At 41.7% G+C, this 13,649-nt stretch overlaps 1 protein-coding gene across 1 annotated transcript in view; it reads right to left on the reverse strand.

Annotated features, from left to right (window-relative positions):
* The window catches only part of LOC122925784 (collagen alpha-1(VII) chain-like), a 556,601-nt gene that overhangs the window by 241,098 nt on the left and 301,854 nt on the right, over positions 1–13,649 (reverse strand). Inside the window, 2 exon segments of the mRNA XM_044277135.1 lie at positions 2,404–2,475; positions 7,648–7,704. Coding sequence (XP_044133070.1) covers positions 2,404–2,475; positions 7,648–7,704 — 129 coding nt within the window.

The following is a 13,649-nucleotide window of genomic DNA, read 5'->3' on the forward strand; positions in this document are numbered from 1 at the left end:
AAAACCAGACCTATGTATTTTGGACATAGTGTGACTTGTCCTTTATCATGATTTTGAATTTGTTAATTGTGGACACACCTGTTTCCGATGCAGGACATCTCCTAGCACCTGTTATTTGGACATCTAACAGAGACAAGGCAGTGAACATACAGTATACAGTAATCAGTTTTCTTCTGTGTATCTTACTACACTGAGCAAAAATATAAATGCAACACTTTCGGTTTTGCTCCCATTTTGCATGAGCTGAACTCAAAGATCTAAAACATTTTCTACATAGACAAAAGACCCATTATTCACAAATCTGTCTAAATCTGTGTTAGTGAACACTTCTCCTTTGCCGAGATAATCCATCCCACCTCACAGGTGTGGCATATCAAGGTGCTGATTAGACAGCATGAATATTGCACAGGTGTGTCATAGACTGCCAACAATAAAATGCCACTCTGAAATGTGCACAGGGGGGGGGGGGGGGTTCAGAAAGCCAGTCAGTATCTGGTGTGGCCACCATTTGCCTCACGCAGTGCAACACATCTCCATCGCATAGAGTTGATCAGGTTGTTGATTGTGGCCTGTGGAATGTTGGTCCACTCCTCTTCAATAGCTGCGGGAAGTTGCAGAATATTGGCAGGAACTGGAACACGCTGTTGTATACGCCAATCCAGAGCATCCCAAACATGCTCAATGGGTGACATGTCCCGTGAGTATGCTGGCCATGCAAGAACTGGGATGTTTTCAGCTTCCAGGAATTGTGTATAGAAACTTGCAATATGGGTCCGTGCATTATCATGCTGCAACATGAGGTGATGGTCGTGGATGAGTGGCACAACAATGGGCCTCAGGATCTCATCACGGTATCTCTGTGCATTCAAAAGGCCATAAATAAAATGCACCTGTGTTCGTTGTCCATAACATACGCCTGCCCATACCATAATCCCACCGCCACCATGGGCCACTTGATCCACAACGTTGACTTCAGCAAACCGCTCACCCAAACAACGCCACACACGTTGTCTGCCATCTGCCCTGAACAGTGAAAACCGGGACTCATCCATGAACAGAATGCCTCTCCAACGTGCCAGATGCCATCGAATGTGAGCATTTGCCCACTTAAGTCAGTTAAGACAATGAACTGAAGTCAGGTCCAGACCTCTAAGAACGATGAACATGCAGATTAACTTCCCTGAGACGGTGTCTGCAACTGTCCGGGTGGCTGGTCTCAGACAATCATGGAGGTGAACATGCTGGATGTGGAGGTCCTGGACTGGTGTGGATACACGTGGTCTGCGGTTGTGAGGCCGGTTGGATGTACTGCCAAATTCTCTGAAACGCCTTTGAAGACGGCTTATGGTAGAGAAATGAACATTCATTGCACGGGCAACAACTCTGGTAGACGTTCCTGCAGTCAGCATGCCAATTGCACGCTCCCTCAAACGTTGCGACATCTGTGGCATTGTGCTGTGTGATCAAACTGTCTAAGGCACACCTGTGCAATATTCATGCTGTCTAATTAGAACTTTAATATGTCACACCTGTGAGATGGATTATCTCGGCAAAGGAGAAGTGCTCACTAACACAGATTTAGGCTACTTTCACACTTGCGTTCGGAGCGGATCCGTCTGGTGTCTGCACAGACGGATCCGCTCCTATATTGCAAATGATGGGATCCGTTCAGAACGGATCCATCTGCATTATCTTTCAGAAAAAATTCTAAGTCTGAAAGTTAGTCAGACAGATCCGTCCAGACTTTGCATTGAAAGTCAATGGGGGACGGATCCGTTTGAAATTGCACCATATTGTGTCAACTTCAAACGGATCCGTCCCCATTGACTTACATTGTAAGTCTGGATGGATCCATTTGGCTCCGCACGGCCAGGCGGACACTCGAATGCTGCAAGCTGCGTTCGGGTGTCCGCCTGCTGAGCGGAACGGAGGTCAAACGGTGCCAGACTGAGGTATTCTGAGCGGATCCGCATCCACTCAGAATGCATTGGGGCCGTACGGATCCGTTCGGGGCCGCTTGTGAGAGCCTTCGAACGGAACTCACAAGCGGAACCCCCAACGCAAGTGTGAAAGTAGCCTTAGACAGATTTGTGAACAATATTTGAGAGTAGTGGGTCTTTTGTGTATGTTTCAAATTGAGTTCAGCTCATGCAAAATGGGAGTAAAACTGAAAGTGTTGTGTTTATATTTTTGCTCAGTGTATATGGACCTCACTGCATGTTAAAAAATAGTCCGTGTATTAAGACCGCAACATTTTTAATATGACCATCTGAATCCAACCTAAGGGTGCATATCATACTATCAGTAAACTGTTTAGGCTTATCAGACATAGGTTAGGAAAGTAATATGACAATGTAGTGTGGAACAGATAAAATTCATGGAAATAGGGTACATATGTCGTACTTTCTCTCCTGGTGGTCCATCTTCTCCTTTTTCGCCTTTATCTCCATCAAAACCTGGATATCCTCTAATACCCTACAAAACAGAAGTATGCATTTAAGACTTTATTCTTTTTATATATTATAAATATTGTAAAAACGGATAATACAAAAATTATTTGTACATTTAAAAGCTAAGTCCACGCTTACAATTTTTTTTTTCTTCTGCCCTAATGTATCTACAATGAAAAATGAAGCAACTTTGTCTTGATAGTAAATTTCCTACTATTTTGTGTCCTCCGCAAACCTATGTAATTCCTTGTTAATAGACTACAAACAAGCTCTGTGTTGTCTGATTCTCTTGTCATAAAACCCAGATGCACCCTGATTTTGGCAGGACCAGGGAACTATCTTATGTGTATGGGGGTCTCCTAACTATAACCCGAAATATGATGTCAGGGGGAGAGAAGTATCAGATATTTTGATTTTCAAGGTTTGGTACTTTTGTTCTAACAGGAGATAATCAGCCATCAGAAGCACCAGACAGTTTTTTTATTGAACTTCACCGCGTACTTGCATGCTCGGCTGAAGCTGGCTGGCTGACAGCTACTGAAGGTATGTTACCACCTATACACCCTTCCATCTGTCCTCTACTTCTTACAGTTGTTTAGCAAGAAGTAAGCTACAATTTAACAGACTATAATTGCAGCTTTACAAGTATGCAGTTTGTAGTTTGCATTATCATGGACTCACATTAGTCTGTATTGAAGATATGCATATGCAGAAAATTATACTGAACATTTCAAGATAGTTGGATTGCTTCATTTTTCATTGTGGATGCATAGGAGCAATTTTAGGCTATTCCAACTTTAGGCAATTTTTTATATTTGGCAACAGAAATCCACTCACCTGCTCCCTGGCACTCTGTTCCAGTGCAGGGGCTCCTCTCAGTGATGCTTCTAGTCCCAAGCCTGTACAGATCCAGATGGGGTCATAAATGCCACTGTCCAGATGTGTATAGGCCTGGAACCAGAAGCTTTGCTGAGAGAAGAACTGCTCTCGGACCAAGTGGTGGGGAGCTGGTGAGTGGATTTCTTTGTTTAGCTACAACACTGTAAAAGTAAAAAAGTGAAAAGTTGCCTAAGGCTGAAATACAATGTCATAAAGATAGAAAAAAAAATGCACCAGTACCACAAAAGTCTTTTACAAAATTCAAACTTCATCCATAAAGTGCAATTGACAATTCCATAACATAAAATCTGTCTTTAGAAGTCGACGATTCACAATCTTCATTCATTTGGTATAAATAACTTGAATCTAGGAGACTAGGATACAGAGGGCAGGGCTCTAGATAGCGACCAAAATTGTCACCAATGCGACTTAGAATTGCAAAATGGCGACAAAACTTTGTAGTCTTGTCGCCATTTGCGCCTAGACCCTCCGCTGCTCTGCCTCTTTCACACACGAGTTGAACTGACATGGGACGCGCTGCTGTCAGTGTGTGCCATGTTCTCCTCAAGAGCACAGGGGAGAAGGAGGCAGTCTCTTCTCCTGTGCTGCTGCTGCCGCTGTCACCAATGGACTGATAGCAGCGAGGAGGGGAGGGGCTGTGGTCACTGCGCCTCCAATGAATATTGTTTATGCCTGAATACAAACGCAGGCGACGAGTGCCGGCCATATCCCATACCCAGCACCCAGCCTCTTTGACTGCGCCCTGCGATCTGCTACAATTAACCTCTCAGGTGCGGCACCTGAGGGGTTAATTGTGGCGGATTGCAGCGCACAGTCATAGAGGCCAGGTTTGGGATATGGCCGGCACCAGCAGCCTGGCTTTGTATTCAGGCATAAACTATATTCATTGGTGGCACAGTGCGCCCCCACCCAACCCCAGTATTATAAAGTATAATTATTGGTGGCACAGTGCACCCCCAACCCCCCCAGTATTATAACTATTATAATCATTGGTGGCAGTGGCTACATTCTGATTGGAGCCCCAGCAGTGTAATCGAGGGGCTCGGATCAGTTACCCTAACCTTCCCTGCTGCTGTGTGTACTATGCACAGGGCAGCAGGGAGCGTGTGAGATCCTATTCACCCTAATAGAGCTCTATCATGGTAAATAGAACAAGGGGTGAAAAGATCCCAGGTTCTAGCCCCTAAGGGGGCTAATAGTTATTAAATAAAAAGCAAAAAAAATATAAAAAAATACAAAAAGTTTAAATTGCCAATTTTGCATATAAAATATATAAACAATCAAAAAATAAACATATTACATATAGCCACGCCTGAAAAGTGTGAACTATTAAAATATTTAAAAATATCTCCTATGCGTCGAACACAGTAACAGAAAAAAAAAGAAAAACTTACCCTGACACAAATTTGGATCGGAATGTTCTATTATGGTCCAGATGTTCCAACAAAATGCAGAATGCAAGCGGCTTTTTTGGCGTTTTTTTTTTTTGCATGGTATATCACAATACTTTTTTATAGTATCGAAATCTAATGAAAATTTTGGTATCGTGACAACCCTAGGTAAGATGTTTTTTTCAGTCTGGAGCACTGGAGGGGAATTCAGCACTCCGTGCGCCCATTTCAGGGACAATGCCCCTTTGTCAAGCATATATATACCATTCCAGACGACGCTTAAATATCCACTTATTAATCATTTAATAATCTAAACCTACCTATACACAAAACATATTAAAATTGTTAAATAAATAACCGTTTAACTATGTCACAGATTATAGCTGTACCTACAAAAAGATGCTAGAATTACAGCATTCTGTTGTGGTACCGTTTGTTGTATCAGTGACTATTATGGTACCGATATGTTTTTTCTATCTTTATTACATTGTGCACAGTACCACTTAGGAAGGCCTGAGGCTACTTTCAAACTGCCTGCCTGCCAGACCCTATTGACTATAATAGAATGTGTTCAGGATTCGGCTGCTCCACTGTATATCAGCTGGCAGTTGGCTGGACAAAAATTGCTCTGAATGGTCTTTGTCCAGCCAAATCCTGCCAAATATACTAAGGAGCAGCAGGATCCCCGCTGGGTGTGCAGGCTTAACCTGTGGCCAGAGCTGGCACAATTTGCCATGGAACTCTTGGTTTGCCCCTCGTCGAGTGTCCTGTCCGTTCAGTGCAGCAAGGGGGATCGTGACTGATAAGCACACTTGCCTAGCTCACGACAGTGTGGACTACCTCAATTTTTTTTTTTTATGAATGAGGCATGGATCTCTGAGGAATTCAACACCTGTGATGACCACATGTATTTGAATTTCCTCATGCCAGCCCACACATATACGCCACCTCCCAGAACAAAGAATGGTCCTTGCCTTATGTATATACAGCGGCATAAAAGGCCTTTTATGTCAGGTGAATGCCTAATTTTTGGGGCCTGTACTGGCCGACAGTTACATATTTATCCTGTGATTGCCTAATGTACCTCCAGCCATAGAATCCAAAGTTCTTTGCTGTCAGGTGAATGCCTATTGCCTAATTTTTGGGGCATGTACTGGCCGACAGTTACATATTTATCCTGTGACCGCCTAATGTACCTCCAGCCACAGAATCCAAAGTTCTTTCATGTCAGGTGAATGCCTATTGACTAATTTTTGGGGCCTGTACTGGCCGACAGTTACATTTTTTATCTCTAGCCACAGAATCACACCCCTGTCTCACTCCTCTGCCACTAATTATGGTGGCGTATGAACCGCATTCACCATAAGGACCTTCAAATGTCACAGGGTCATGTGACTGTGCCCCCCACCCGTACTGTGCCCCTCACCCCGTACTGTGCCACCTTATACCTTGCATTGTGCCCTCTTACCACACCCTGTGCAGTGCGCCTAGTCATTCCCTGTGCCCTCTTATACCCCTTTATCCGGTCACGGTATGGCGGTGTTATCCGGTCACTGTACAGAGGTGTTATCCGGTCAATGTATGGCGCTGGTATCCAATAACTGGATGCATCCCTTTCCCTGCCCATGCCATCCTTTTTTAGACCTGGCATGAGCAGGAAAAATATGCAGATTGCGGTGCTAAGGACCTTTGCGCCACAATCTGTCAGAAACACGCCTTACATAGACGTATTTCTTTATAATAAATGACTACCTAATTGTATTATTCGGGGGTAAGGCTAATATCTTTATATTATATAGATTCTAGTGTATTATACTGTGCCCTGTATATCCCAGTAGAAAATGACCCTTGGGAAACAGTCCTCATCCCTGACCACCAGGACCAGGTAGCGCTCTGTCAGTACATGGCGGCCTCCCCTCTCCGCCACGCTGCTCTGCTGTGTACTGGTGCTTATTCTGACACTAGGGCTGGGTTCACAACCTATTTTTGCCATCCATTTAATGCATACCAAAAATGTATGTGTTAACAGATGACTCAAAATGATGCCGTGCAGTGGCGTCCGTTCACCATACAGTTCCATGGTAGAATATTTTTATAGTATGCATTTTTTTAATGGACTCACTGTCCAAGTTGTGGGATTATTTATGCACTCATAGTTTGTATTTGGTGGCTGCAAATATGACCTGATGGTTTTTCAGGTTCGTCTGCTATTAACGTCAATGGGCGTGATGTGAAAGTGCGGTTCACGAACATTTGATTGCGAACGTGCATTCGCGTTCACAAACTGTCCCGGCCGATGTTCGTCAATCACTACTCTTTAATTCTTTTTCTGCAATGTATTTCTCTAACAATGTAATGTAACAAATATAAATGAATAAAACTCCAGACCATCACAGCAAAATAAAGTGAAAATTGCCCTACCCTGCTGTACAGGTTATTTGTTATCAGATTTTAATATAGAGAGTGACTACTAAAGACTGAGAGACAAAGACTCTCCAACGGTAACCCAGGAGGGTTGCTAGGTAACCTAAAATTGGACATTAGCTTACTGACAGTGTGTGAAAGAACTTATAGTCTAAACATATTAAGCAAAGAGTTTTAAAAAAAACATTGCCATATTATAAAGTTGATCAATGTAGATTTTAAAGTGTTATGTACTCCAAAATGATACCAATGAAAAATGTCCCGCAAAAGCAAGCCTTCACAAAGCTCCATAGAAAGAAAAATAAAATTATGGCATGCGGTGATATGGCACGCGTTATTTTTTATTTATTTTTTCATTTTGTTTTATTATGCAAAAGTAGTAAAATGTATGGGGATCACTTTCATCTTTGCTCTGCCCCCCCCCCCCCCTCTTTATACCCCACTTTTACAGTGAGTAATTTAAAGCAAACCAAATTATTTACCGATTCTCCTTTGCTTCCTTTGTATCCTGGAGTTCCAAATAAAACCATTGGGTCCCCCTGTATGAGAGGAAAAAAGACATTAAGTATTAAGTAAGACTAATACCAATCTTTGTATTACTTAAATAAAAGATTGGTGGGTGGGATATTGGCTTTTTTCCTTCCCTTTTATTTGTATTGATGTTTTCTGGAATTTGTTAAATGTATTCATTTGAAAAAAAAAGTAAGACTAATACAAAGATGATTCCTCCCCCATTTAACTTTTGATTGCTCTGTCCAACTAAAAAAGAACACAGTGTATATGATATATTGAACTGTTACTATTGTGCTGTTATACCACTGATCTTGTGTTCATGACTGTATTACCCACAGTCACCTTGGTACTTTAGATCCATAGGATTCCCTTATGTTAGGGAGCTGGGGCAGTCTACTCAGTATACATTTCCATATAACTCATAAGTCTACTGCGCAGCAGACCCATATACCATTGGTGACTCCACAAATTGGCACTAGCCCAAGAGTACTATACTCTGAGACAAATAGATTATACGTCAAAACCCCACTTATAGTTTTGTGTTTAGATGGGCCAAAACCATAGAAAATTTGGTGGCCCGACTGTCCAACTAAAAGTAGTTCAGAACAACAATCAATATCTGTCACTAAAAGAATTTGCTGTACTTTACACTTAAGGTCTGTTGAAAATATAAGGACATGTAGAGATTTTATTATACAGTATATGATACACAAGAGGTTATTTAAGCCATCGGATGTCCTTGTATAATAGTTTTGTCACTGTACCTCCCGTGTCAGTGGCTAGAAGATCTGAGAGATTTGCTGCACGTGGGGTTACCTGACAGTCTCTTAATTCTCAGTATTGTTGTTTGGTAATGACCACACCTCTTGTCAGGAGCAGCTTGTGCCGATTACTGCATTCCCTATTTAGTTTGATCTCACACCTCATACCATGCGGTTGATATTCTCTGCTTGGATTTGGAAGAGTTGACCTTTCCTGTGTTCCTGCTCATCAATTTTCTTTAAGATAAGTTGTACTGCTCTTTGTATTTTGTTGTTCCCTTGTGCTTGTTGTTACTAGGCCTCAGGGAGACGCTGGTTCATTCACCTGGGAAGGAACCAGTTGTCTCTTTCCCTGTCACTACCTTTAGGGCATTTCAGGGCTCCTAAGGTTTAGGTTATGGCAGTCACCTTAATGTTCCCTTGTCTAAGCATATTTTGAGTGACATGGACAAATTGTGGAGGGCATGGATGTGTGTGGTCTTGAGAAAATTGCAGTAGGATATAGGAAAGGAGATATTAAGATGTCCATAGTAATGAAATATTACTTTCATATTTGAAGGCAACAGAAAATTGCATTAGGCTTGTCAGTAAAAGCAAAAAAAGGAAGAGACCACTGTGGTACTCAGCAGAAGTAGCCAAAATCATTAAAAACAAAAAGATAGCATTTAGTAGATATATAAAAAAAAACGAGGATGACAGGGAAATTTACAAGATTAGGCAGAGAGGGGCCAAGCAAGTTATAAGAGCTTCTAAAGCACAGGCAGAAGAGAAATTAGCTCAGTCAGTGAAATAAGGTGATAAGACATTCTTCAGATACATACATGAAAAAAGGAAATTAAAACAAGTAATTACCAATTAAAAACAAAAGAAGGAAGGTATATGGAAGAAGATAAAGAACTAGCTGACTGCCTCAATGAATACTACTGTTCAGTTTTTACAAAGGAACATGAAGGAAAAGGACCTCAGTTAGGAAAGAAGACTAATTAATCTTTTGATGCATGTGTCTTTACAGAGGAAGCGGTCAGCTGTCTAAAATTAATACAAATAAGTGACGGGCCTGATGGGATACACCCAAACCTATTAAAAGAGCTTAGCAGTGTACTAGCAAAACTATTAACAGATTTATTTAACCAATCATTGGTAACAGGAGTCGTCCCAGAAGATTGGAAATTAGCAAATGTGCCCATTCACATTCACATTCGGGCAACTATAGGCCAGTAAGCTGGACATTAATAGTGAGGAAATTACTGGAAACCATACTTAAGGAGAGGATTGTGGAACATCTAAAATCCCTTGGATTGAAAGATGAAAAACAGCATGGGATTTCTTCAGGGAGATCATGTCAAACTAATCTTATTGATTTTTTTGATTGGATGACTAAAATAATAGATCAATAAAAAGAAAAATTCAGGTGGCACTACACCAAAAAAGTCGCTATCATGAGCATATAAATCGGTATGCAGCTTTCGGTGGTGCCTGCTATAATACACTGTCAACAGAATCCAATCCACAAAGAGATGAAAGTAGCAAAATTAGCGGCACTCACCAGTTGCAGTTGTCTTTATTTCTTTATTGCTTTGCAAAAACATCCAGACATCATAGGGCTGAGGCGGACAAGCCTTTGCAGAAACAACAGGCCGCATTAGCGGCAAGGGGTAGCAACGGCCTTTTCGCACAACCGTGCTTCTTCCAGCTACCTGTGTGACAGGTGTGCTAGCCTTTTTAAAGGGACGTGTGATTAACCCTAAGAGGCATGGCAAAAAATATACCAAGACACCACCTGTGTGCGTGTTAAAAGCAAATCACAGCAATCAGATTACATTATAGGAATTATTGAAAAATTAGTACCAGCATATCCCAAAAAGCCTTCTTGGTATTTTTTGCCAAAGGTGCATAAGTCACCGACTCGACCCCCCAGCCGCCCTATTGTGGCGGGGATCAGGTCGGTGACAGAACCTTTGTCGAAATACCTTGATTGACTATTGAGACCGGCCCTGAAAAAGTCAGTTACTTATCTAAAGGACAACAAGGATTTTCTCCTAGCACTGGAGGATTTCCAGTGGCAGAGTGATTGGAACCTGGTGTCATTAGATTAAGTAAGTCTATATACCCGCCTCCCCCAGCATGCGGGAGTGGAGGCGATCGTGGATATGCTAAATTTGACTGATAAGGATGAGATCTATGTCCAATTTGTGGAGGAGGCGCTACTTTTTGTATTGGGTAACAATACTTTCAGGTTCGGACAGCAATGGTATCGATAGGTACACGGCACGGCGATGGGGACACCAGTCTTGTGTACCTTCGCTAACATATACCTTAATAATCTTGAGAGTAGATATGTATTCAGTATAAAAAATCCCTTTTTGATATGCATACAGACGTTTCTGCACTACGTGGATGGTGTCTTCATGGTGTGGAAGGGAACACGGGCCCAATGTGAGGAGTTCGTTTCCTATTTAAATTGCAAAAATGACATGAACATGCGCTTCACCTTGAGTTTTTGAGGTGAGCTGTTAGACTTTCTTGATATTCGTGTCATTATACGTGATGTGAAATAGTTACAGAGGGTTTTCGAAAAACTACTGCCTCTAATTCCCTTCTACACCATGGGAGTTTTCATCCACATAGTGTAAAAGAGGCCATACCATATGGACAATTTACACGGTTAAGACATATCAACAAGAGGAGGGAAGGCTATTTAAGACAGGCCACTGAATTAAAAAAATAGGTTAGTGAAGAGGGGCTATCCTTTGAGAATTCTGGTTGAAGCATTTGTTAGGGCGGATGGAAACACACAATATGAATTATTGCATCAAAGTAAGAAAACAGAGAAAGAGGATCGCTTTGTTTTTGTGTTTAAATATAGCCCTATGGCTGATCAAATCCCAAAAATCATCCATGATAATTGGGATCTATTAAAGAATGAAAGTAGGCTGGATAAATTTACTGATAAAAAACCTCTCTTTGCTTTCTGAAAAACTCACACTCTGAAGAATCAGCTAGTCATTAGCCGCATGAAGTGTGAACAGAACCCAGATCAATGGTTGGCTCGGTAAAAAACCTGCAGGCAATCATCGCTGCGGTACTTGCTCCTTCTGTGGATATATCCTCCGGGACAAGATCCTATGCATAGGAGGTATATCCCACAGAATGAGACATTTCTGCACGTGTAGGACCACATTTGTAGTCTATGTAGTGAAGTGTAAATGCGGAGCATTTTATATGGGCAAGACAATTAGGCCGATGTTAGAAAGATTCCGGGAACACCTTAATTCCATAAGAATGAAAAAAGGCTGCCTCCGCCTTATAAATCATGTATGGCAAGAGCATGGGGGGGATAAAAAATGTTTGGGTTTTGCGGGAATTGAAGTGGTTCAAGTAATGACACAGGGGGGGTGATAGACATCGCCTCCTGCTAGAAAAAGAAGCGCGATGGATCATCCGTACGGATGCAATGGGTCCCTTAGGCCTGAATGACCGCAACGATCTTAGTGCATTTGTTTGAGGTAAAAACTCTGTTTCTATAATGTAATCTGATTGCTGTGATTTGCTTTTGACACAGGTGGTGTCTTGGTATATTTTTTGCCATGCCTCTTAGGGTTAATCATACGGCCCTTTAAAAAGGCTAGCACACCTGTCTGCGTCATACAAGTAGCTGGAAGAAGCACAGTTGTGCTAAACGGCTGTTGCTACCCCTTGCCGCTAATGCGGCTTTTGTTTCTGTGAAGGCTTGTCCGCCTCAGCCCTATGATGTCTGGATGTTTTTGCAAAGCAATAAAGAAATAAAGACAACTGGTGAGTGCCGCTGATTTTGCTACTTTCATCTCTTTGTGGATTGGATTCTAAAATAATAGATGGCGGAGGTGCAGTAGACACCGCTTATCTAGACTTTAGTAAGGCTTTTGATACTGTCCCACATAGAAGGCTTATCAATAAATTGCAGTCTTTGTGCTTGGACTCCCATATTGTTGAATGGATTAGGCATTGGCTGAGGGACAGACAACAGAGGGTTGTAGTCAATGGAGTATATTCAGACCATGGTCTTGTTACCAGTGGGGTACCTCAGGAATCTGTTCTGGGACCCATATTGTTTAATATCTTTATCTGCGAAATTGCAGAGGGCCTTGATGATAAGGTGTGTATTTTTGCTGATGACACAAAGATTTGTAGCAGGGTTGATGTTCCTGGAGGGATACACCAAATGGAAAAGGACTTAGGAAAACTAGAGGAATGGTCAAAAATCTGGCAACTAAAATTTAATGTTGATAAGAGCAGAATATAAAATCAGTGATACAGTCCTAACCTCAGTATCTGAGGAAAGGGATTCAGGGGTCATTATTTCAGAAGACTTAAAGGTAGCCAGACAATGTCATAGAGCAGCAGGAAATGCTAGCAGAATGCTTGGGTGTATAGGGAGAGGCATTACCAGTAGAAAGCGGGAGGTGCTCATGCCTCTCTGCAGAGCACTAGTGAGACCTCATCTGGAGTATTGTGCGCAGTACTGGAGACCATATCTCCAGAAGGATATTGATACTTTGAAGAGAGTTCAGAGAAGAGCTACTCAACTAGTACATGGATTGCAGGATAAAACTTACCAGGAAAGATTAAAGGACCTTAACATGCATAGCTTGGAAGAAAGACGAGACAGAGGGGATATGATAGAAACTTTTAAAAACATAAAGGGAATCAACAAGGTAAAGGAGGAGAGAATATTTAAAAGAAGAAAAACTGCTACAAGAGGACATAGTTTTAAATTAGAGGGGCAAAGGTTTAAAAGTAATATCAGGAAGTAATACTTTACTGAGAGATTAGTGGATGCATGGAATAGCCTTCCTGCAGAAGTGGCAGCTGCAAATACAGTGGAGGAGTTTAAGCATGCATGGGATAGGCATAAGCCATCATTCATATCAGATAGGGCCAGGGACTATTCATAGTATTCAGTATATTGGGCAGACTAGATGGGCCAAATGGTTCTCTACACATTCTATGTTTCTATATTTATAAGATTCATATTTATTTAGTCATAGGGGTTTTTCCATGAAAAATATTCTACAGTTTTCAAACCAGCACCTGGATCCGAATACTTTTGGAATTGCATGTAATTAAAAATTTTGTATAGCTACTGAGTTATCCTATAAAATGTTTCTGTACAGTGCCACTTAATTTCTTATTTCTTTGACCAGCTTATTAGGAAGGCTGCACATGCTCAG

The sequence above is a fragment of the Bufo gargarizans genome, chromosome 2 (assembly GCF_014858855.1).
Source record: "Bufo gargarizans isolate SCDJY-AF-19 chromosome 2, ASM1485885v1, whole genome shotgun sequence".
Taxonomy (NCBI): Eukaryota; Metazoa; Chordata; class Amphibia; order Anura; family Bufonidae; genus Bufo; species Bufo gargarizans.